The sequence below is a fragment of the Megalops cyprinoides genome, chromosome 16, assembly GCF_013368585.1.
Source record: "Megalops cyprinoides isolate fMegCyp1 chromosome 16, fMegCyp1.pri, whole genome shotgun sequence".
In the NCBI taxonomy this organism is placed as follows: domain Eukaryota; kingdom Metazoa; phylum Chordata; class Actinopteri; order Elopiformes; family Megalopidae; genus Megalops; species Megalops cyprinoides.
The window spans coordinates 3,336,439-3,362,230 of NC_050598.1; the positions used below are offsets into that span (position 1 = coordinate 3,336,439).

Genomic DNA, 25,792 nt, shown 5'->3' on the forward strand with positions numbered 1-25,792 from the left:
TGCATTACCGGCTATTTATTCCACTCACACATCAGCATTCCCGGCTATTTATTCCACTCACACATCAGCATTACTGGCTGCATTACCGGCTATTTATTCCACTCACACATCAGCATTACCGGCTGCATTACCGGCTATTTATTCCACTCACACATCAGCATTACTGGCTGCATTACCGGCTATTTATTCCACTCACACATCAGCATTACCGGCTATTTATTCCACTCACACATCAGCATCCTGTCTCTTCATTCCACTCACACATCAGCATTACTGGCTCTTCATAACACTGTTATCGCAGGTTTCACAGGTTTAACCCAACCTACTCTTGGTTTTGGCATTTTTATTAGTTTGGGTTATCACTGGCCATCGGTCTTACTGCCTGATGACTGATCCTGGCAGGAGTGCACTGCGCCCGTGTGTGAGCGTGTGCACGAAAAGCACGTTTTCATCCAAATTTTTTCTGTAATTATGATTTTTTTCCATAATCATCTTCATATATCAACAAATCATTACCCTAATTAGTATCATTAATCATTATGATCATTACTATCAAATAAAGTCACATAAAGGGTGGCGGTGTGGCAAAGTAGTAAAGAGCAGGGCTTGTAACCGAAAGGTTGCCGGTTTGATTCCCTGCTAGGGTACTGCTGCTGTACCCTTGGGCATGCTACTTAACCCAGAATTGTATCTGTAAATGTCCAGCTGCATAAATAGATAACACGTAAACCTGTAACCTATGTAAGTCACTCTGGATAAGAACGTCTAACAGTAATGCAATATAATGTAAAGCCAAATAAAGTATCACTAGAAAGAGCATGATTCAGACATATTTTTCCAAGTCTTCATGATTTCACTAAATTGACGTCCTGGACAACGCTCAGTTATACAGTAATGTGCACAATGGCTCTGATAAGCATAAGACGATAATGCAATGACAATTAGAGAATTCAAAACTTCACTGATTTTGGTTCACTTTCAAAATTAATTCTGAACATCAACACTTGAATACCAATGGGACATTTAAAAGACATTTAAAAACACAATTGATTTGGAAAATCCAGAATTTTGTCTGTCAAAATGACAGATGGGCATAAAACGCTATGTTTGTAAGTGACGGGCACCTTGTCGATCTTGTCCAGCCAGTCCTTGTTGGACTGCAGCTCAGCCATGAAGGCCTGATGCTTCTGCCACTTGCTGTGGAGGTTGCGGGCCTCATCGTATGACATGTCCTGGGCTGTCAGCATCTTCTCGTTGATCCACAGGCTCAGCTGCGGAGAGGGGGGAGGGAGTGGTTAAGAGAGGAGAGAAGGCCCGCAAACACGCCCCCCCTCCGGTTCCCCCGCGGGTACGTCAAACGCTCATGAATCACCGACTCTGTGATTCAAGCCTGACTCAGAGCTAGCAGATTTTGGGTCTCGTCTTGACAAAAGTTCCTTTTTTTAACCTTTCGGGTCACCTTGGGTAATGCGGTCCATCTGTTGTACCCAAAATACTTTGTCCTAAAGGGGACAGTGTTTTGTAACCTTGAGCAAGTGTTTTCATGTTGCACAAAATTTTCCAGATATAGAAGTAGGTTACACAATCAGCTGAGCAAATAGATTATGCAATACAATTCTAATTCTGTCAGGTGTCAGGAAACAATTCACTCATCTTGTTATTGAAAATGGAAGTGTGTAAAAAGTAGTAGGAATGCATACTGAGACACTGCAGCCACGTTATGTCAGTGCATTAACTGTAACGTGTTACGGTGCAATACTGATACACTGGGCTAGTAACCAAAAGGTTGCTGTTTCACCTCCCTGCTGTTTCACCCTTGGGCAACTCACCCTTGGGCAACAGTACTTAACCCACAAATGCGTCAGTAAATGTCTAGCTGTATAAATGGATAAATGCCACATGTAAGTCAATCTGGATAAGAGCATCTGCTAAAAGATAACTGACACCTGAACAATATTGTGTTACACTGCAGTACTGATACTCTTGATAATTGGTAATGCATGAAAACTGATGTGTTGGCCCTCACCTCCTGTCCATCCTGCAGGAAGTGCTGCAGCTCGCGGTTGTCTTTAAGTTTTGCCAAGAGTTCATTGGCTGCCTGTTTGTTCTTCTGGTGCCTACAGAGTGAAGGAAAGAGAAATTGAGTCGCTCCTAAAACAGAACATGTTCAGTGAGTAGAGCTGTCCACTACAACAGCTCTTTATTAAATTGACTTTACTAAACCATCAGCTCCCTTTATTCAGCTGACACCTCTCCATCACCTGCTCCTTCATTTAATATCCCTCTAATATCCATCTTTCAGCGTCTTTAAAACACCCGCTCTCTTTCTTTCCCTCACACCCTCCATTCTCCCTTCCTCCCTTTCTCCCCTTTTGCTCCTCCCCCTCTCATTCGCTTTCTCTCCCTCTCTGTTTTTCTCTAGCCCTCTCTCCTTCCCTCCTTCTCCCCCACCTCTCCAGGATGGAGTCGGCCTTCTCCTGGATCTTGTCAGAGTTGGCATTGTGTTCCTCGACCAGGCGCTGCCCAGCCTCCACTACGCCGAGGATCTTGTCCTCGCTGGCCTCCATGGTGGTGAGGAAGTCCTCATGCTTTTTGATGGCATCTTCGGCCCCCTGCAGGCTGGACGGCATCTCTGTGTGGGACAGCACATACTCCTGTAGGACAGGGAGTGAGGGGGGCACAGGGGTTCCGTTACAGCCACTATAATGAATGCTCCCACCATCCATTCACCCACGTGTTTCTGATTGTACTTTCTGTGTATACACTGCACTAACACTGAAAATGCACTGAAAATCAGTCACTGTACAAGTACATTATTGAAGTCCGAAGAGATACATCTATGCGCACATTTGTCCTAGCCTTTTTTAAATCTGTTCTCCTGTTGTAATAATAATAAACGTTTTATTAAGCACTGTTCCCATACTATACTATCTCTTTATAGTATCAGATTTAAATACAATGCCACAATTTATGAACACAAAAACAGAAGAATACATATAATTACCACACAATGCCTCCATAGAACACCTGACAGGAAATAACCCAGAATTCTTTTCTACCCTACAGTAAATTATCAAATATTCAACTATGTACGGTTAAAACCTTTGTAGACTGCATTGCACAGTGTCTTTTCCTGGACTTGCCTGGCTGTTGAGGAAGCCCTCGGCCTGCTTGGCATCGCGCAAGAAGGTCTGCAGGTCCAGGGCCTGGGCCAGCACACTGTGCCGGCTCTCCCACATTTGGTGCAGCTCGTGCCAGCCCGTGTCCAGCGCCTGCAGCCGCTGGCCCAGGAACATGTGCTGGGCGTCGGTCTGGCCGCTAGTCACCTCCTCGCCCAGGGCGCGCATCCTCTCGTAGTCCTCGCGGTAGTCGTCCAGCTCGCTGCGGATGGCGCGGTGCTGGGCGAGCAGCCGCTCGGCCTCGGGCGGAGAGGTGGGCTCGTCCTCGGAGGCCACGGCTGTCGTGGTGCGCGACAGCCAGGCCTGGAAGTCGTCCAGGTCACGCAGGAAGCCCTGCAGCTTGCTGGCCTCACCCAGGCTCTCCTCGCGCCGCTTCATGGTGCCGTTCAGCTCCTCCCATACCTCCTGCATCTCCGCCAGTCTCGCCTGGATCTCCTGCGCCTGGTCCGGGTGCTCCCCGGCGAGCTTCTCTGCCTCCCGCCGCAGGTCGTCCAACTTGCCCTGATCGTCGGGTGTGAGTGACATCACAGTGATTGTTACGTTTAACCAGGTCTTTACAGTTTGTATCACATGACATCCTATCTTAGGTAGACACAGAGAAGCTGTGAAATCTTACATGAGTTTCAAACACTGGAGCAATTTCTGCTTGGAAACATGCAGTACTCAACCCAGCAGCCTCCTGTGGTTCTCAGCTTAGTATATTTCTGACTTCAACAGTGTGTAAGTGCAGATGAGTGTGTCTGCATGTTCACAATGTGGTGTTATACATCAGTACAGGTGGTATGTAACTGAATGTCCAGAAGGTGGTGTTGTATGTGTAAATACAAGTGATGTGTGTTTGAATGGCCAGTAGGTGGCATTGAACGTGTAAATACAGGTGATGTGTACCTGAATGGCCTCCAGGTCGCGCTCCATCCCTGTGAGTTTGCGCTGCAGGGCCATGACTCCAGCCAGGTCGTTGCCCAGGCTCTGGGTGGATTCAATCACCTTGGTCTTCTCCTTCATCCAGCTCTGGATCTCGTTGCACTCCAGATGGTAGTTCTGGATGTTGAGTGCCGAGTCCAGCTCCTGCCTCCTCTGGCCAGCTAACTGCTGGAACTCCTTCCACCTGAGGGAGCAACCCACCTGGGTCAGCAATCTGCATGGTACTATAGATTCCAGAGTGAACGAAAGAGTATGTGAATAAGCCTACAGTGTGTGAGAGTGTGTTAGCTGGCATTGAGCTGATCCTGGGTCAGGCGGATCGGCTCCTTGTGCGGAGTAGGTAAATAGCCTAAGGTGTGTGAGTGTGTGTTACCTGGCATGGAACTGATCCTGGGTCAGGTGGATCTGCTCCTTGTGTGGAGTAGATAAATAGTCTAAGGTGCGTGAGTGTGTGTTACCTGGAATTGAGCCGATCCTGGGTCAGGTGTATCTGCTCCTTGTGTGGAGTAGGTAAATAGTCTAAGGTGTGTGAGTGTGTGTTACCTGGAATTGAGCTGATCCTGGGTCTGGTGGATCTGCTCCTTGCTGCAGTTGTCTGTGCTCAGCAACTGCTGGGCCACCTGGTTCACATCAGTTATGCGGCTGCCCATGTTATTCATCTCTGTTTCCAGGGTCTCAAACCTGCAGCCACATTTAATGTACATTCAGTGACAAAACACCAACGCTGGTCACATGCTCACAAGTCTGTAATTCTCACAAAGATCTACACCCACAATGGCTGTGTGGGACACACATCAAACATGTTTGGTGAGGGGGAAAGCTGAGGGTTTGGTGAAAAGTGTTGACTGAGGGCTTGTTGTGTCATTATGTAGATGTTGAATAGTGTTGAATGAGGGCGTGGTGTTGATGTGCAGATGGTGACTAGTGTTGAATGAGGGTGTGTTGTGTCCATGTGTAGATGGTGAATAGTGTTGAATGAGGGCTTGTTGTGTCTATGAGAAGAAGGTGAGTAGTGCTGAATGAGAGTTTGTTTTGTCCATGTGCAGATGGTGAATAGTGTTTAATAAGGGTTTGTTGTGTCCATGTGCAGATGGTGAATAGTGCTAAATGAGGGTTTGTTGTGTCTATGGGCAGATGGTGAATAGTGCTAAATGAGGGTTTGTTGTGTCTATGGGCAGATGATGAATAGTGCTGAATGAGGGTTTGTTGTGTCTATGGGCAGATGGTGAATAGTGTTTAATGAGGGTTTGTTGTGTCCATGTGCAGATGGTAAGTAGTGTTGAATGAGGGTGAGTTGTGTCCATGGTGCTGCACCTTGTCTGCACAACCTCCAGGTCCTCCAGCTTCTCTGGGATCTCCATGCTGTTGAGCCACTGCTCCTTCTCACCCACCCACAGCAGGCAGGCGTCCGCCTCGCTGAACATGCGATACAGGGCCAGCGCCCCCTCCAGGGCCTGCCGGCGCTCCGCAGACAGGGACTCCAGCTCCTCATAGCGCTGCTCTATGGCGGGCAGGCGCCCCTCCACCTGCAGCAAAAGCAGTGTACTCCCAATTTATGTCTCTCTGGCTAGGAGCATGTACTAAATGGCTAAAATGTAAATGTAAAATGTAATATCACAAGCACAAAGTTTGTGACCAAGTCTATGCGGGGCATGCATATGCAGGAGATGTGTGATAGGAGCAGCAGGCTGTGCGGACCTCGGGGGAGCGGGCATGCTCGGGCGGCAGGGAGAGCGCCTGCTCGTGCAAAGAGTCGATGAGCGGCCGGTGGCTCTGGATCTCCTCCTCCACCTCGCGCTGCTTGCGTGCCAGCGTCTGCGTGGAGAACTCGTCATGCCCCACGTCTGAGCTCGTCACCCGGCGCAGCGTCTCCTGGATCCACGCCTCCATGTCGTTGGCATCCGTCTGGAACTGGTACAGCGCCACCGCCTCCTTCAGGGAGCGCTCACGCTGCTGGGACGTCTGGAGATGGGGGGGGGAGGAGGGAGAGAGGGACAGTGAGGTAGAGACACAAAGAAAGAGTGGGTGGGAGGAAGAGAGGGAAAAAAAGGAAAGGAGGTAGGGAACAGAGGGAGACATGGAAGGAGGGGGAAAGGGAGAGAGGTGGAACAATGGAATGAGACAGACGGAAGGAGAGGGAGACAGAGATGGGAAAAGACGTTATAGAGCACACATACAGAAGAAGTCATCATGTAAGAAAGGAAAGCAATACCTCACATAACCGTTTCTATTCTGTTGCAATTATGGTATACCATTTTTGAAAATTAGGATGCTATTAATATTCATTTAATTTTAATAACAACTGCTATCATTATTAGTGACTTCAGTGAATCCACCTTCAGTTTGGTTGTAGCTTTGTTTAACCCCTGAGCCAGTCCCAGCAGCTAGTAGAAATAGGGTGTGTAGCCCTGGGCTCCACCTTACCTGCTCAAGGTGCTCCCATTGTGTGCGAATGTCCCTGATCCTCTCGGTCACCTCAGGGGCGCCGAAGTGGTCCTCCTGCACCAGGGCCTCCCCGGCGGCGATGCTGTTGCCCAGCGGGGCGTAGCGGGCGGCCATCTCGTCGCAGAAGGCCTCATGCTTGCTGAGCAGGTGCAGGGCGGAGCTGAGGTCGCGGCCGCAGTCTCCGCTCGCCAGGATCTGCTCCTGCTCACGGATCCAGGCCGCCTCCTCGCCCAGCTCCCACAGGAACTGCCAGAGACGGCGCGAGTCGTCCAGCCGGCCCCGCCTCTCCGCCGCCAGTGCGCCCAGCTCCTCATACGCCCGGCCCAGCAGTGCCACCCTCTCTGCCACCAGCCCCGGCTCACACGGCTTGTACCCTGCGGGGAGGGAGGGGATCACAGCCGGGGCAAAGCTAGGGAGGGTCTGTATCTCTGTCTGTATTCATGTGCATTAAGATGTGTGTTACTGTTAGTCATTGTGTCTCACTGAATGACTATGTGTGTGTGTCTCTCTTGTCCCTGTGTTGCAGAATCTCATGGAGTCTCAGAGAAAGTCTCAGAGCTGATGTAGCAAGTGTGACTCTGAATAACCCTGCTCGGCGCTGGTGAAGCGTGACTCTGACTCTCACTCACCCTGCTCGGCGCTGGTGAAGCGTGACTCTGACTCTCACTCACCCTGCTCGGCGCTGGTGAAGCGTGACTCTGACTCTGACTCACCCTGCTCGGTGCTGGGGAAGCATGACTCTGACTCTCACTCAGCCTGCTCGGCGCTGGTGAAGCGTGACTCTGACTCACCCTGCTCAGTGCTAGTGAAGCGTGACTCTGACTCTGACTCACCCTGCTCGGCGCTGGTGAAGCATGACTCTGACTCTCACTCAGCCTGCTCGGCGCTGGTGAAGCGTGACTCTGACTCACCCTGCTCGGCGCTGGTGAAGCATGACTCTGACTCTCACTCACCCTGCTCGGCGCTGGTGAAGCTTGACTCTGACTCACCCTGCTCGGCGCTGGTGAAGCGTGACTCTGACTCACCCTGCTTGGCGCTGGTGAAGCGTGACTCTGACTCTGACTCACCCTGCTCGGCGCTGGTGAAGCGTGACTCTCACTCACCCTGCTCGGCGCTGGTGAAGCTTGACTCTCACTCACCCTGCTCGGCGCTGGTGAAGCTTGACTCTGACTCACCCTGCTTGGCGCTGGTGAAGCGTGACTCTGACTCTGACTCACCCTGCTCGGCGCTGGTGAAGCGTGACTCTCACTCACCCTGCCCGGCGCTGGTGAAGCGTGACTCTCACTCACCCTGCTCGGCGCTGGTGAAGCGCTGGGCAGCACTCTGCACACTGCGGACCTGCTCGGCCTGGGCAGCGATGTCGGCCTCCACAAGAGTGTGCTTCTGTAGCAGGTCCTCCACATCATGCAGGTGCTTCCCGATGTCCTGGGACTGCACGCGTCCCTGCAGTAGGAACAACATGTCTCATTACAGGTCCCTCAGGGGAACACGCTGTGTGAACACTGCACTGCTAGACGCAATGTTACAACAGTAAAAGTAATAACACTAACATTAGTCAACACCAAAAGTAATGCTAACATAATTATTTTATAATAATAGTGATAGTAATAATAACAATAATAATGTTATTCTTAATTACTGTTACTTCTACTGATAATAACAGTTCTAATAAAAACAGTACAACTGTTCCTGTAACTTCTACTACCACCGCTAATAATGTTAACAATGGTACTACTACTACTAATAATAAATTATACCACGACTGCCAATGCAAGCAGTACTATTAAAACAGTACAATTGCTACTGCTCATAATACTGTGCAAGTGAAGGCTGCAGCACCTTCATGTCCTCCATCCAGTCCATGATGTATCTCATCTCCTCCAGCAGCCTCTGCAGGTCCCTGTGGGCCTGCAGCCTCTCCCTGCGGGAGGCCAGCAGCTCCTTCAGGTACTCCCAGAGGCGTAGCACGTTGTCCCGGCGGGCCAGCACCCTGCGCACGTCGTGGTACTGCTCCTCTTCCAGCTCCCGCGCCACCGCCTCCACGGCCGCCACGCGCTCGCCGTACGCGCCGATGTCCGTCTCAATGGCCTCGTGCTTCCGCGTGGCCGCCTCCACCGCGCCCAGGTCCGTGCCGAAGTTGTCCTGCAGCGGGGGGGGGGAGCGGGTTAGGATGACGTGAGGGTTTGGGAACCCTAAGCTCTGGGAGTTTCCTGGAGCCATGAGTGCTTCAAAAATTTCATGTAAGACCAAAAGAGGTCTGCTTTTCCTGTATTATCTGTCTAAAAATGAGTGTGTGTGTGTGTGTGTTTGTGTACCTGTGAGACCAGGCGCTGGTTCTCGCTCAGCCAGGTCTCCCTCATGGCAGCCTTGCGGTCGAAGCGTGCTGCCAGCATCTCCAGCTTCTCCTGGCGAATCAGCTCGTCCCGTAGCGCCAACTCCCGCTCATGCTCCGCCTTCTCCAGCCGTTCCCACGCCTGGCAGCCAATCACAACAGTCAAATCACAAGAGTCACTGGCTTTCAGGCACACAGCCAAGCGCATCACAGTGTCTGATCGCAAGCCTAGCCTTCTTTCACACTTGCAGCCACAGCAGGTTTATAGCATCACCTTCTGAGTCTTTGACACTCACAGCCAATCACAGCAGGTTTGTCATACTGGTGTCACCATTTTTACGCTCACAGCCAATCACAGCAGGTTTGTCATACTGGTGTCACCATTTTCACACTCACAGCCAATCCCTCATTCACAGCTCTGTGTTCTCTCTCTGACTCACTGCTGCTTCAAATAAGAGCAGACACAGCCTGAGAATCAGCGCAAACAGTGTGTAAACAAGGTGTGTGAGCACTGCATAAGGTTTTTTCTCCATTCACATACCTTCTTTAATGTCTACAATACAGTGTGTGTGTATATGCAGTGAGTCTTTAATGGCTACAGTAGATTGTATGTATATGTGTATATATAATGTCGATGCTGGGACAGTACCTTGTTGATGTCGGAGATGAGCTTGCCCTCTCTGGGCATGTAGACCTTCTGGTTGTTGGCTCTCATCTTGCTCTGGATGGTGAAGAGAAGGACCTCCAGGTTTCCCTTTTCTGTGAACCTGTGGCAAGCAAACATGCACATATTAGAGATCAGCCGCCTCTCTGTGGCACACTAACAAACTCCAGTTCCTGCTCCTCACACAAACTTTACTGGGTACATTTTCAAGGCTCCATTGTCAGTTCCAATGCAACCATGGGACTAGCAATCCTGTCATCTCACCCCCTCTCCAAAGAACACCCCATGTCCCTTCTCTGTCCAATCCCCACCCATCTTCTGCCCCTTTTCTCACTCATGCCCCGCCCCTGTCCCGCCCTCACTTGGGTGGCTTCTCCACGGTGCGGTAGGTGTTGAAGGCCTGCAGCTGGTTCTGCACGCCGCTCAGTGAGTTGGCCAGCTTCCGGTCGTTGAGAGTGAGGATGGTCTGCTCGATCCACAGCAGCAGCTCCGATGCCAGGGTTTCATACTTCTCTATCAGCTGATCCGCCTCAATGGCGTAGTCCAGCACCTGGGACAGACACACGGTCAGACACACACACACACACACACACACATGCATGCACACACACACTCACACACACATGCATCAGTATAAGAAGACGTAAGTAAAGAGGTAACCTACCTTCCCGATCCTCTTCCCCTCCACTGCCAGGGCCTTCATCTTGGAGAAGTAGTGGTAGTAGGTGGCCACATAGGTGATGATTGACTTCTCGTCCGGCTGGTCAACGTTGACATCTGTGTCCAAAGAGGCAGCGGAGTCGATTTCTTTCTCTCTCTGTATCCTCAGCTGGCTTATCACGCTTTAGAGTTTAACCAGGCCCAGCTGGTGAATCGGGGACAGAAATCCCCTCTAGCTCAGCTGTAAAGCACCCGGGCTAAGCCCTCACACCCACCCCAGTCTGGGTGCTCACTGCTTAATGTCACCTAAAGTGCAATTAATCCCTGTGATCCAACAACCAGTCCCCACAGCCCACAGGACAGTGTATGTGACTCTACTCAAAATGCAGTGTGTGTGTGTGTGGCTGTTCTCAGGGTGCAGTGAGTCTGTGAGTGTGTGTGTGTGTGAGACAGAGATTCTGCACTCAGAGGACAGTCCCGCGCATGGAGCTGGGGGCTGGACTCACCCTCAGGGTCCAGCAGCTTGGTGAGGCCCAGCTCCTTCTCCGCCAGATTGAAAGCATTTTGCAGGTTGTAGTGAGCATTGGACTTCTTCAGAGTGTCAAACTCAATCAGGTCTGGTCTGCACACCAGGAAGAGAGAGCACACTTTAATAACAAATACTCAATTGTGTCAAGTTTACACTCGGGGAAGAGTGGACACACTTTAGTAACGAATACTCAATCAGATCTAGTCTACGCACCAGGAAGAGTTAACACATTTTAATTACACAGCTGATGTCGACAGTTGTTTCAACTGTAAATTATTATCTCCTGCCTGCATTTAGATTCCTTTCGCCCTCTGTTAGAATATTTAACAAGGTGCTGCACTAAAACCAACATACCTCACATTTCGCTAAAACACAGACTATAAATTTAGACAGAAAAACTGAGTGTGAAGAAAACCCTAACATCTTCAAAGATAAGCCCACCAAAAAACTCAAATCCTCTCTTTAATTCTACCACTGATAGGATTTGTAAATGCAAATACCAACATGCAGGAAACGGCAGACTACTGGGATTTGCATTGGACTGATTTAGCGACAATTTGCCATGTGTTCTAATACATTCCCTTACCCCCCGGGCCTCAGACCCGAGAGCAGGAGCCTCCGTGTTTTGCTTAAACTTGTGACTGATGCTTTCATTCAAATTCTCTGTGTGACTATGGACAGAGTCACAATCAAATTCATCCCCCGAGGGTCCTGCTGCATTTCAGCGTTAGCCAGCAGAGGGTGCTGGTTAGCTGTCAACCAGACGTTTAGTTTCATTTCATGTGTGAGGAGAATCTGGATTTCCAGGTCAATGTCTTTATGCTTTTTAATCCTTCTGTTGATATTGATTTTTGTGGGCTGTTATGCAGGGAGGGAAATGGAGGAAGAAAGCAACACCATCACGGTGGAGTCATGCCTCAGTGCTTCAATGTTTTTAAAGTTTTAATGTTTAATGTTCTTCAAACGCTACACGCAAATTGCCCTTCAGAGACGATAAAGATCTCCTGTACTGTATTGGCTGTGCTTCTGTGTGCCAGACACCCGTGCTTCTGTTGAATGAGAGCTTACCGCTGCAGGGAAAATCTGAGACTGATCATGGCACACCTTCAGCAAAAAAAGATGTGAATTTCACCCACAACATCGGAGCTCGCGCGATCACACACTGCAGCGCGACGTAAAAAACAAAAATCAACCATAACAACGAGCAACTGGCGATCACAGCCTATCATTCCTCAGGCTTGAAACCTGATCCCTGGCTGGGAGTTGTACAGGCTGGGTGTGTCGGGCCGTCGTGCGGAGAGGGACCGCTCACCTGTGTTTGTGCACGATGGCGTTAAAAGCCAGGCCGTCCCTCCAGCTGGTGGTGAAGTTGTGCACGTTGACGTTGGGGTAGCTGCAGGGAGGAAAACACCGGGAGGGTGGTGAGAGTTACGGCTCTGTTCCCAATCCGACTGGATTCCCTAAACCTTGACAAGCCTATGAAAAACAACAGATTCTACAAAGCAGTACTTCTATCTATAAAATAATCATTGGGTCACAGCAAATAAAATGCCTTGAAAATGCAACAGACCTAGGCTTGACATGTACTGACAGGTTTTTGAAAGGTGCTTTTATTACCTCCGTGCATTTGCAGAACATGTGCTTCAGCCCACCAACACCAACTGTACCATACCATCACATTATAAACCCAAAATATCTGAAAGCCACAATACCATGACTTAAAGGTACAGAGTTTTTGACCCAGAGATCGCTGGTTCAGATCCCATTCCTGTGGTACCTTTGTGCAACATACCTACCCTGAAACTGCCTCAGGAGGAATACCCGGCTCGGTAAATGAATGACTTGTAAACTGTGAAAGTCACTCTGAAAGCTACGGAAATGTTGCTGGGATCATATTTCATACAAAACAGTGTTGCTGGGATCATATTTCATACACAACAGTGCTGCTGGGATCATATGTCAAATGATTGTTTCATTTTTCCCCCAATTTATAAGAACATTTATTTATAATAAATTTTATTTGAATGCACTGTAGGATACTGAAAGACTCTGGTGAGTAAATTTCATTTGAATCCACTGTAATACTGAAAGACTCTGGTAAGGAAGTGTAAGGTGTGACTCTCTCACCCAGCTGTCTTCATCTGGCACCAAAGGAGAAGTGCGTCTTTGGCAGATTTCTTCTCCTTGTTGTCCTCCGTCTCCACGCTGATGTCCTGGATCTGCGGACAGAGACATCATGGTCATGTCCCTCACAGACGCGGACGTACTCCTGTGGTAAGGGAGCGTTCTAGGGCGGGCCCCACCTGGAAGCGGAGGATGATGGTCCAGATGAGGCCCAGAGTGAGGCGGTGGTTGCCGTCCACGATGTCATGGGAACCCATGTTCTCCAAGTGGACCTTCTGCTCCTTGAGGAACTGTAGCGCCTTGTCCACATTCTCCAGGCAGTGGATGCGCATGCGGCCCTTGGTGGGCTTGGGCTGAGGATAGCAGAGAGAGGGGTGGAGTGAGTCAAAGAGAGGAGCAGAGTTAGCAGAGAGGGGGCCGGAGAGAGTCAGAGAGAGAGGCAAAGAGAGCAGGGAGGGGGGCGGAGTGAGTCAAAGAGGGGGCGGGGGGGGCAGGGAGGGGGAGGAGTAAGTCAGAGAAAAAGGCAAAGAGAGGGGAGGAGTGAGCAGGGAGGGGGCGGAGTGAGTCAGAGAGAGGGAAAGCAGACACAGGAGACACAGAGACAGATTGCAAAGTAATCATGAAAAACATACAATGAGACCCAGACACTGAGACAGACAGACAGACAGATAGAGACATAGGACAGACGAAAAGACACACAGAGATGGGGACATATTGACAGATACACGGAGAAATACTGAGACACAGTTAGACAGAGAGAGAGCAACAGACATACCATGCAGGCAAACTGAGACACACAGTGAGACAGACAGACAGACACACACACACACGGCGCACAGCACTGACCAGCTGCTCCCCGGACAGCACCTCCAGCAGGCGGATGAGCATGCGGCCATCGCGCAGGTCGGTGTACAGGTCCCCGATGCGGCAGGTGACCCGGCCCAGGTGAGAGTTCACCCACTTGGTGAAGGTCTTCTTCTGCACTGCCTCACGCTCATCTGAGAACAGCAAGAGGGGAGGGGGTGTCAATCACCCTGCCCAACCACAGGACAGGCACACTGATGGGGAACAATCTTCAACCCCGCATGCACAGCCTATGCAATCACTCACAGCATGGTATAAACACACACAACAGGATTCATGATATACAGACAGAGAAACTCCACCGATTAGGTTAGGTTATTGTCATTTAGCAGATGCACTTATCCAGAGCAACTCACTTAGGTTACAATTTTATCGATTTATACTCCATAACTATATACTCTATCCAACTATATCTGGATATACTGAGGCAATTGTGAGTTAGGTACCTTGCCCAAGGGTACAATAGCAATGCTCCAGCAGAGAATCAAAACAGCAACCTTTTGGTTATGAGCCCAGTTTCTTACCACTACACCACACTGCTGCCACTTGAACACTCAACACTCAATCAGCCCGATCTGTCACTTGCCAGATGACCTCATCGCAGGCTCGCCTGATCTGTCCACCGTCAGACTTCCTCATAGTCACAGCAGAAACCCACTTGCTTCTGCAACCACAAGCGCTCCACTGCCAAGAGACACATGCTCGCACAGGCCACCGCTAACGCGCGCCGTTTACCCTGGGGGGACCTGCTCTGATCAAAAGTAAAAAGCCTTGTTGACTTCGCTGCAGCTGAATGTGATCTCCACCTGACTATCCCGTGGAGCAGATCAAGGGCTTTCGGCCCTGTTGCGGCCTGCTTCACAGAAGCGGGCATGGAGGTTGGACCGGGCGGTACACCATGCTGCATGAAGCCTCTGTGAAGATGTGGCGCTGCACGCTCCCTGCCCTCTCAGCTGGCTTCCAGAGTGCCTGATTTCGCAAACGTTCCGGGACCATTAAACGGGATTTGGCATCTGTGCCAAGTAAAATATGTGGGGGAAACTGCACCGTAGCCTGAGGGAACACATCATCAACCAGGCTGGCTGACTGAGCTTGGACCAGATTTCGAGAGGGGTTAGGATAGGCAGTGTGGTATTACAGAGGGGGTCAGGTCTCTGAAGGAGACGGGTATCACCAATCATGACTGAGCACTGTGCCCCCTCGCCAACCCCACTTTCCAATCCACTCCTATGCAATACAACCAACTCACACTCCAATCCACTCCTATACGATATAACCAGCCGGCTCTCTGACACACTCTTATTTGATATAACCAACTCACTCTCTGATCCTACTCTATTCAATACAATATTTCAGTGCAATACACATCTCATTCAACTGCAACCCTCATTTTGGAATTACAACTTGTATACTAGGCTCGTCTCACCATGACGACCTGCACACTCATGCAAGAGGACTGATGTGACATGCAACCGTCTGATTTCCTTGCACACAGCCATCAGTGGAGTGGCAGCTCATTGGAGGATAGGGTTTACTCCACTGACATCATCTGAGCGACTTGTAGGCACCTGACAAATCGCAGGGGGTCTGAGAGTGATGACAGAAGCAACGCCTGCAAACATACTCGCCTCTATCCCCGGCATGAAACCAAATGGTTGGGCCGCTATAGGCTCCTGGTCAACATCAGCATCATCATAGCTGTGGTCAAACCCAGACTGTAGATGGCATCTTGCTCTCAAGATGAACACCTTAACCACTGAGGTACTCGGGAAACGGTCTTTAGTTTGAGGGCTGGCTGAAAACACGTACTGCTAGAGTTCCCAGAAACAGAAAAATTGCAGGAATCTGACTGCAGACTGAAAGGAATGTGTTTAATGTGTGAACTGTCTGAAGGATTAGAGTATTCAGAAGTCATTAGGAAATGGCACTACTGAAGAGTCAAAAGAGCCATTATGGCATGGCTTTTCAGTGCATTCTTCAGCAGCTGACAATGGTATAGGAAAATGCAGCAAGCAATGCTCATGCAAACTTCAACAGGCCTGCAGTCCCGAACAGCTGAAACCATACAGACACACAGACCAGTACCATTCACAAAAAGTGTGTGACTCCACGCTAGATGTGGAAATATTTAATAACTGGTTTCCACACACAGGACGGTTGAACACATCGTTCTCCATTGGTCTCGTCTTGGTGGAAGCCTGTATTTTACAGACGTGTCATACGACCACTCCAGGATTCTTGCTCTATCTCTGTGATCTTTCAAAACCAGTTTGGCGGGGAGACGCCCTGAAACAAAATATGTCAGCTATGGCCATCAGTCAGCGCTGCCCGGCCAGTCTCAGGCTTCCCACACGGGATCCCAAACTGTTCTGAAGAGGAGTACTTAAAAACCCCATTTATTGCCCCACAAACATGTTTACGGTTCAATTTGGGAGGAATTTCAGCCTTGTGGGCAAATGCCCTTTCCTGTACGCGGCTGTTAAATCTGGCAAAGGCACAAATTTCCTCTTCCCCATTCTAATGGGAACCACATCTCCCCAGCCTGAACAAATCCCATTAAAATCCCTGAGCCCCAGGAAACGTCCACAGGCTCCGATATATGGAGGAGCTACAGCAGCGCTGCTCCTTGAAAATAACCTTCAGCATGTTCATGCTTCTGGCTTGGCCAGACCTGTAATCTTTACATACACCTGTATTGACAAAATAACACTGTGCCTTGCAATGAATGACATACAGGGAAAGCTATTAACACATATACGGAATTCCTGGAAGCTGAGTCAAGTCCACAGCCCTCCATTCATAGCGTGAAATGTATAGGCTTAAGGGTGGAGCTGTAACAACACACTGGCACAGTATGTTGCGGAAATGTCAGGGGAGGTGTGTATATCTCTCTGAGCGGAGTGGAGGAAGGCTGGGGAGAGATGTGTATGGCTCTAGGAGAGGGAGAGTGTGTTGTGGAGATGACGAAAAGTCGTACAGCTCTAGAAGTGGAACTGTGTGTTGTGGAGATGACAGGGACCTCTATACGGAGGGGTTCACTGTCCCTGGTCTTATCATGTCTCTGGCCTATTTAGCTGTTGAGCCCTGACTGACACCACACTTTACACAGTTCCAGGGCTGAGATGTGAACACAGCCACTACTGCTGCACACATCCACTCCTGGTCACATTCAGAAGTTTGTCTGTACTCATTCATAACGAGGCATGGAATTATGGAATGTATTTGACTCCTTCCCAGAGCTCCCAAATTGTCCTAGTTTCAGATTAGCATGAGTTGATGCTTGAATGGTGGTATGCGTGCACTTGCTGGTCTGGGGGTGTTGTTAGTCTGCTCTAACACTGTTGCTCATTTCACTTGGATGGATACTCTTCTGTTCCTGAAGATTCTGTTCTCTTACACTCTGGATAAGAGTGTAGGTGCATGTGATGTAAAATATAATGTAATTAAAGTGAACTGCCTACATCTACTGTATCTACACTGTATCTCCATTGCAGCCAAACAAAACATTTGTTTTATTGTATAAACATGTGTTGATGTACACGTTTTTGTATGAGGTCTTCGCAGCCCACAATGTTGAGTAGTGTTGCTGTAGACGTATCTCACTCAGTTATGTAGACTCACTAATCTGTATATTCTTACAGCAACAGAAAACAGGGATCTACCTTACCACCATCAGTGCAGTAAAAACCCTACGGTATGTACAGTATCTGTGTCAGAGAGTATTGTGCAATGTGGGTCTTGTAGGTGCTGTAATTCATTTAAAGAGACAGTAACTGCGTAAGCACATTGTTCGCATAGCTCTAACACTGTTATCAGGTTTCACCTGCAGGTACACTGCATTACATTACATTACTGTCCTTTAGCAGATGCTCTTATCCAGAGCGATTCACATTTTATCCATTTATACAGCTGCATTTTTACTGAGGATTTTGTCTTAAGTACTTTGCCCAAGGGTACAACAGCAGCACCCCAGCAACCTTTGACAGTAAGAAGGTGAGAGAACAATCTGAGGTTGACCTTGGTGTGAATCTGCAGTATGGTGAGAGATGGAGATGGAGTGTCTGTGTGGTGCGGCTGCTCAAGGTGTAAGGTGATCCTATGTGGAGCTGTGGCAGGACCCACCCGGCAGAGAGAGGAATCTGGCAGAGCCAGGGTGCTTTGCAATGCAAATCGTACACTGCCATCGGGTGCGATAATGTCCATCCGCAGACTCCCAGACCCCACCTGTGAGACTGTGCTCACAAAACAACAAGACTGAACAAGACCACAGGGAACGTCTGTGCTTGTGAGGTCTGTGCTTGTGAGGAACCGCGCTCTTGAGAGAACTGGGTAACCAAGAGCGGTAAAACCACCACCTGTGATAGACCTCCCTCTTGAAACAACAAAACAATAAGACCGAACAAGACCAAACAAGACCTAACAAGACTGAACAAGACCACATGGAAGTTTCTCAGGCCCTGGGCTTGTAAGGGACTGCACCCTTGTTAAGATACAACCGAAGAGTGCCAGAAATGGTCAAACCACCACCTGTGATGGACTGCACTTGATAGACAAGATGACACGACCGTAGGGAATTGGCCATCCAAAAGAGCTACTGTAACCTTCACCCTGGACTGTGATCAGCAAACAATTCCCAATGGGAGCAGTATTTTGCCCCCTGCACACAGACCTCATGACCCAGAGAAAGGAAAAAGTAAAGCCCTCTACCTTAGATGAGAGGAAGTTTTTCAGTAAAGGGAGTGATGGAGGATTCTGTATAATTGACCTGCTATCCAGCGTGTTTTACTTTGATGCATCCTGTTTGCTCAGCACAGAAGAGCTGCAGCGTGAGAGGGAGGCCACACTGCCTTCTCTGGTGACTCTGGACAGCTCTGACTGTACCCTCCACCCTGTCATCTACCCCTGTGGCCAGCCCCACTCTCTCTCATGCAGCCATGAGCGCATGGGCGCCCAGACTGGACAGACCGGTTCCAGCTCCGGAGGGGACACCTCAGCACACCGGAGCGCTGAAATAGGCAAACAGTTGTCGTGTCTTTGCCTGATGACCACGCCCATGCTGTGCATAGATCGCAACAGTAGATACTAGGGGCCAACTGAACCACACTTCATACTGTGCAGGAAGGAGGTGGCATCAATGCTGTAATGTAGCTTTAATCTGGAGGGAGGCAAGGGGAGTTAGAGAGGGAGGAATAGAAAGGGAGAGAGAGAGGGAAGGAGGAGGGAGAAAAGGAGAGAGGGAAGGGAGGGAGTGAGAGAGAAGAGATAGGGAGTGATAGGAAGAGAGAGGGAAGCGAGGCAAAAGAGGGAGAGGGAAAAGGGAGGGAGAGAAGGAGAGAGACAGCAAAGTGACTCTTTTCTGTCAGTGCATGACTCTTCCCACAGCAGAGTTCCATCTGTGCCACTGCTAACATTACCATGTGCCAGTTTCCATATAAGGCCACAGTCCAATCGGACCACATTACAGACATAGCTCATGTCCAACGTGTTCTCATTATTATCATTTCTGGATAATGGGACTGCATAAAAAGGTACAGAAAGCTAATATCTGGAGCTCTATAAGGGACGATGACACCCTGATGGGATGGGGAACACTCTCCACCTCTGTTCAGGTGCTGCTGATGTGGACAGGATTACTTTCCATTTACTAAGACGAAAAATGACCCATTCAGCCATTTTAAATTAAATGGGTCTGATTCTTCTGAGGAGATATGACCCAGGAAACAGAATGTTCCGGCAAAGTTGTGAAAATACTGCGCATTGGGCTGGGAAGTCACAGCTAATGCACACCATAGGTTGTTCAAAGTGGTCCAAAACGTAAAAAAAACAACCTGCTGACTGTATTGATTTAAATGACTGTCTGAGCAGAAAATCTAAAGCCACAGGCTCTCTACATAGCAACACAACAGCCCTTCCCTGGCAGCAAAAGGAAAACCAACACCTCCACTTGCAAACAAACTTATGGATGTTTTATAGTGGCTCAAACGTGACCAGGGACTCATTTCAGATCAGATGTTCCTGCCAAAGCTGTGCTGAGGATCACTCCATCTCAGAGAGACCAACTGACCTCAGGTAAGTGGCTCCTGCCCATCTACTGTCCAGGCCCTTCACTGTGTTCATCCACAGTGTTCAGTCCAGTGTCCATGCACATCTCTCTAAGCCTACAGCGGGCTGATAGCATGAACGAGGGCCTGCGGATTACAGAGCTAATGCTCTTATTTATAAAAAACAATGACTATCCTGATGTTTACAAAAACTGTTTTAAAAATGCATGTATGTATTTTGGTTTAAAACCCGTTGTTTTTCTCCAGAGCAATCCCAAAGCCAGCCAGAATTAAAGGGATTACGATTAGCCTAGCATATGCCTCAAAGTCCAACCCCAAAAGTCAGCTGTCACAATTTCAACACCCCTAAGGGTGTAAAATCTACACAGGTAGAGGCATTTATCTATCAGTGTAACCACAGCTCTAGTGATTTGGAGTAAAGCTCGTCCATGCAGTGAAACTGAAACGCTACTTGCGGTGAGAGTGGCTAAGAGCAGGGCGTGCTGCTGGTTCCGGCAGCCTCAACAGGGCTGAACGGAACCCCCATCACAGCCAGACTCAGAGACATGCCTCACGCACCACTTTGCCTTCCTGGCTACAGGAGGTCTGGGAACAGCCCCTGGGGAGAGGCTTGGCTGGGACGTTAGACAGGAAGCTGAGCTGAAAGGGCCCTGAGGCCGAGGCTGAGGACCATGGTTGGACTGCCAAACCCGCTTGTGTTGCTCTGTGATAGGGGGTCTTTTTTGTAGTAGTTTACAGGATGTAGTGACAGTAGTGTGACACTCAAACAGTAGTTAAAAGAAAGAAGGGCATTCTCTCTCTCTCTCTCTCTCTCTCTCTCTCTCTCTCACACACACACACACACACACACAGCAGGCCTCTCAGGAAACAGATGATGAATGATGGTGTATGAAAAAACCTTACACCACCTCTCTGGTTAGGACAGGGGATGGATGTAAACCCAGTCTATACTGCAGTGAGAGGTTGTGGGGCAGGTAGAGCGACCTCTTTTTCAACTGAAACTTTTTCTCCTAAACAATTCCCTATCACTAGCACAGATAATAATGATGTAATCCAGAGAAAATGCAAATCGGACTCAACGTCCTCTCCTGTAAGATAAAGCCTTTTATCAGTCTGACACAGATAAGGAGACACCAGGGAAAAGGGTGGCTACCAGCAGGTACTGGAGAAGCTGAGATGATATCAGCCTAAGGAGGGGGCCTTCCACCCTTACACCCTGAGGCCTTTCTCATATACCTATGGTATATGGTAATGCCTTTCACACACACCCACAATAATCTATTGCCCTTCATACATACTCACAGTGATATAACACCTTTCACATATACACACAGTAATCTATCACACAACCATCTAACTCCTTCCATACAGACCTATACCATGTGACAGCCTTTCATATATATTCACAGTGCATTAATAGCATTTGGAATACACAATAAAATAATACTTTTCACATATACCCACAGCCTGCAACTGCCTTTCAGACTTCTATACAATCATACATGGATCAAATGTTCATCTGCTTGCACTCAGAACATGGACAAGGCGCTTCGCTAAGACAAAAGCCGAGCGGACAGTCGTTCGATCACTAGCCCTCTCTTGAGGATGTGAATTTACAAACAATTTCTTTAGCAAACTCATCCTGAGCAGGAAGTGTGTCGTTCACTGCCCCTTGCTTTCTCCATTCACTTCCCCATTACAGAAGTGGATTCTACTACATTATAATGTGTTGACAGAAAAATAATTTTGACAAATTTTGTCAACATTCTGTTCATTTTTTAAACATTCAAAGACTAATGAACTAATGAGAAAAATACATATACATAAGGTTTGTAATAACACACTATTGAACAAACCTACATTTCTCTACATTTCACATTGTTTGCAAGAGTTATAAAGTAACTTGCGGTATTGTGCTGGCTCAGACCCATCGAGTAGAGGGTGCAAAAAGCATGCTCTGCTTCTTTTTTTGTTTATGGTCCCATTTTTAACAGAAATTAAAGCAATTTATCAATCAGCTGATTGGTCATTAGAAATTCACAATTCTGAGGAGCTATGCATGCTGGGAACTGCCATTCAAAATGGATTCATCATCAGAAATCTTCCAGAGCCGGAAAACAGCATTTACCCCATGTGAAACCACACAAACCTCTCACACCTCCTTTCACACTTAAGACAACAATGGGCTAAAATCGGACTGCCAAATGTGGAACGCTGATATGACTCACAGTCACGCACACGCCCCCACACTCTACACACTCCTGGGGGTAACGAGCGGTGTGTAATCCGATGATGTTGCAACAGTCAGGGAATCCGGAGTGTAGATATGAACTGAGCTGTCAAAAGACCACACGCATCCACCTGCAACACATTTGATGAGCACGTAATACATGACACATGTGGATACTACAATTGTAGAATGAACACATGAATTCTTGTAAACTGCAGCCCTGGAACAAGTTCCAGCATGGGTTGGCCTGGCAGGCTTTGGCCCAGCAGGGTTCTGTCATTTGAAAAGAGGTTGTAAACACCTCCGCACAGATACATTCACACTTAGACACTACCTGCCATAAAGTTCCTCACAGCAAAAACACACTCAGACCTCCGCATACACACATGAACAGACACACGTGTGTGGAGATCTAATCTACATTGCCCCCTGAAACTGTAGACTGTGGTTAGTCCCCTCTGCATGGCCCAACTCATAACAAGGGCTGTTAGTCTCACCTGAGTAGAAGGGAGCAAATTCTCAATTACTGGATGCCAAACTGTGACGAATCAGGAGGAACACACACCAACTGAAATGACACTTTGAATACCTGGCCTTGCCTACCATAAAATGGGAGGGATTGTGACACTGCAGTATTAATGCAGGGAAGAGTAACAAAGGCAGACACGGAGTGGGGAGTTTGCTAAAATGCTACACCGAAAGGGAAAGCTGGTGTGTGAATCCTGTTGGTTTTGTGTTAGGGCGGGAGCAGGTGGGGGAGACACCTGAGAAAGAGGAATTTGGAGGGAGGGAGTGGTGATCGCCTGGCGTCCACTCTGCAGGTGTGCTGGTACCCGAAAGCTTCGCAAGGTTTCTCCATCTTTATCAGCAGCGTCCCCCACTTCCTCAGATCTGCCTCCGATGCAGGGATGTTTTTACTGTGAGGAAAGTATGATTGAAAGTATGATTGTGACTGCCGTCTCGAGTCCCTCCTCTATGTTGACTGGAAACACAGAAACACTGTGTATACAACACGGTCTGTTCAGGGCTCAGAACAAGACATCAGGCCTGAGGTGTTCATGCGTGCCCTAATGCTGAAGCTGACCCAACACTTCCTCTGCACTGATCTCACACAGACACTCATTTATCAACGACACTGTCTTCACATCGACACTGTTTGACACCGACCAGTTCCTTCATCTCCTCTTCTTCACCTCCTCATTCACCATGGAAAAGATGTCCTTCAGTTGCCAATCAAGTGGAGTATTTCTAAATACAGATTTGCAAACATATGTATTTTTTTCACCCCATGATTGCGCTGTTGAAAAATAATTCCCACTTCCATTTTAAAATGAAATATGTCATAAAGCAGTACCCACTCCCCTGAAATAGTAAAGTGGGCGATTTCATCCGCTTTCCCAGGATTCCCCTTGGACCCACCCCCTCTGTTCCCATCTCTCCTGACGTCACTGGGCAGCTTGGTCCATGTGTGATGGGAAGTGCCCCCGTGTGAACTGAAACTCTCCCCACGGGTAATGAACCTGCCCCCACAGGTAATGGAACTCTCCCCACGAGTAATGAACCAACCCCCCCATGCATAACGGGACTGAGTTGCCTGGTGTCCCAGGGTAGCATGCCCTCTGTGTGCTGGACCTGTCCAATGTCAGGTTGAGCTGTGCAGTACTGTTTCCCAAACAGCAGCTCAACACTTCAAAAGCTAAGCCCGTGCTGATGGTGGTGGAGCATGTGAAGAGCGAGTGTGGCCTGCCCTTCACCTGAGCATGAACACCCCTCTCTCTCTCTCTCTCTCTCTTCATATATATACACCTTACATATGCCTTTCTATACAATTTAACCATCTGGCTCTTTTTTAAGGGTCATGAGTTAGCTGAAAATGGGTCAGCGCTGGAGGCGAACAGAAGAGGATAAAGCCATTTCATGCCACCTTCAACAGTTTCCTTAATTATGTCTGAATGAACACAATTACCTGTACAGATATCTTCACACAAGTTGCAATCACTCTTGAACTTTATGCTAAAAGCTAACAGGCTGATACATATACTTGGCTTTTTGAAGATTCAAACAGAGGTGAGAGAACAGCAAAAGTTACTGTGTCAAGCTGCTGGAGAAAGAGTGGACGACAGGTCTTCCTAAACATGTTCACATGCTCACGCAAACTGCATCATAGTTTCAGCCACAGAAAAAAGAAATTAATAACCTCCATCCATCAGCATTTCTGCCTTTATGACCAGACTGTCAAAAACCACGGGGGAGGGGATTATGGGAGCCTGCGTGTCCATAGTTACCGCACTACTGCCAGAACATTTTTGGGAGCAGGCGGAGCTCAGAGCGGGGGGTGCCGGCGACCCGGGGTGGAGGGAGCAAACACTGCACATTTTTAATGGGGGGGCCATTCGGTCCTGGTGCCCCCTCCCATGGGGCCTACGCTTGCCCTCCTATAGTTACATTGGTTCTAAAATATGGTCGTGAGAAAAAGCGCACGCGTGTGGTAATTACATGCTTCAGTGTCACGACCGAGACTACAGTCATGCAGGGGGGCGACCGGCAGTCACACTACCTGCAACGCAATTGGCTGTTCAGGCAGTGTGAAGTTCCACAGATGGAACACAGTCAAGCTGCTGTTTGCGTTCATACACGGATGTAACTGGTCGTGAGTGAATTTTTTCTTCGTCATGCCAGAGAGATTTACTATATGCCTCCAGCGCCTCAGATCATAAGATTAGTTATGTTTCGAGAAAAGCGTTGCACCTGCCCTGCAATTCTCCAAAGCCATCGCCTCCTACCAGGATATGGCCCAGAGCTGCAAGCAGGGCCTGGGAATCTCAAGTGACACTCCTGCCTGACCAAGCCCACAAACAGCCAGGAGGAGAGGAGAGGTATCGCTTTCGCAATCACAAAAGCTGTTTTATGACACAACAACACCTGATGCAAGGGAAACCAGTCAAAGCATTCGCATACCTAAGGAGCTGTTTGGTTCGCTTGACCTAAAGGTCTTGGAAGAACATTAAAGTCAAGCCTGGAGAGAACACCTGTGACTGACACCTCTTCTCATCTAGAAGCCAGGCATCAACTGAATGCTGTCATTACAGTCTACAGCATGGGTAATCATTACAGAAATTACACACACACACAAACACACAGACACACACACATACATACACACAAATACACACATACTCACACAGCATGCGCACACACATCCACAAAAACACATACATACACATACACATGCACACAAACATTCATACACACACTGAAAATGTAACTGTGTTCTGATTTCTGTGTGCCCTCGATTTACCCCCTCTGATTTGCGACTCTGAGCACTTGGAATCCCTGCTTTCAGCTGAGACCACAACAGCCCTGCCACAGGCCTCCAGTGAGATTTTACAACATGAAGCGCTACCACATCCATAGCACACTGAAGCGCAGAGTATCACACTATAACAGACAAATATACACAAACAAACGATACGACAAATGATATGAATGAGAGACAACAAATGATATGAATGAGGGACACCAATGGTTCAAATACAAAGGTAAAAACTACTATAGACAATCAATGGCAGGGATAACATTGCAATGTAGTGTGACCCACTATTAAAGGCTATTAAATGTGACTATGCAGTACTAACTTTAGCCCAGCCCAATCATTCTGTAGTGATATTAATGCTTACTCAATGCATTCGGCTGCACTGACATTACAGCTAAGTCATATGCTATCAAAGTGACTGTGGCCGCACTGACTATACGCAAAGATAGATGGCATTTTGCTTTGC

The 25,792-nt window shown here is 48.5% G+C and overlaps 1 protein-coding gene across 1 annotated transcript in view; it reads right to left on the reverse strand.

Annotated features, from left to right (window-relative positions):
- The window catches only part of LOC118790620 (spectrin beta chain, non-erythrocytic 1-like), an 89,914-nt gene that overhangs the window by 13,892 nt on the left and 50,230 nt on the right, over positions 1–25,792 (reverse strand). The window contains exons 3-22 of the mRNA XM_036547594.1: positions 13,704–13,855; positions 13,037–13,210; positions 12,861–12,952; positions 12,046–12,126; positions 10,711–10,826; positions 10,209–10,321; positions 9,907–10,094; positions 9,530–9,647; positions 8,864–9,022; positions 8,388–8,690; positions 7,838–7,991; positions 6,528–6,922; positions 5,802–6,065; positions 5,418–5,629; positions 4,647–4,784; positions 4,068–4,287; positions 3,144–3,680; positions 2,452–2,654; positions 2,027–2,117; positions 1,125–1,271 (exon numbers count right to left, since the gene is read on the reverse strand). Coding sequence (XP_036403487.1) covers positions 1,125–1,271; positions 2,027–2,117; positions 2,452–2,654; positions 3,144–3,680; positions 4,068–4,287; positions 4,647–4,784; positions 5,418–5,629; positions 5,802–6,065; positions 6,528–6,922; positions 7,838–7,991; positions 8,388–8,690; positions 8,864–9,022; positions 9,530–9,647; positions 9,907–10,094; positions 10,209–10,321; positions 10,711–10,826; positions 12,046–12,126; positions 12,861–12,952; positions 13,037–13,210; positions 13,704–13,855 — 3,857 coding nt within the window. The remainder of the gene's footprint in view (positions 1–1,124; positions 1,272–2,026; positions 2,118–2,451; positions 2,655–3,143; positions 3,681–4,067; positions 4,288–4,646; positions 4,785–5,417; positions 5,630–5,801; positions 6,066–6,527; positions 6,923–7,837; positions 7,992–8,387; positions 8,691–8,863; positions 9,023–9,529; positions 9,648–9,906; positions 10,095–10,208; positions 10,322–10,710; positions 10,827–12,045; positions 12,127–12,860; positions 12,953–13,036; positions 13,211–13,703; positions 13,856–25,792) is intronic.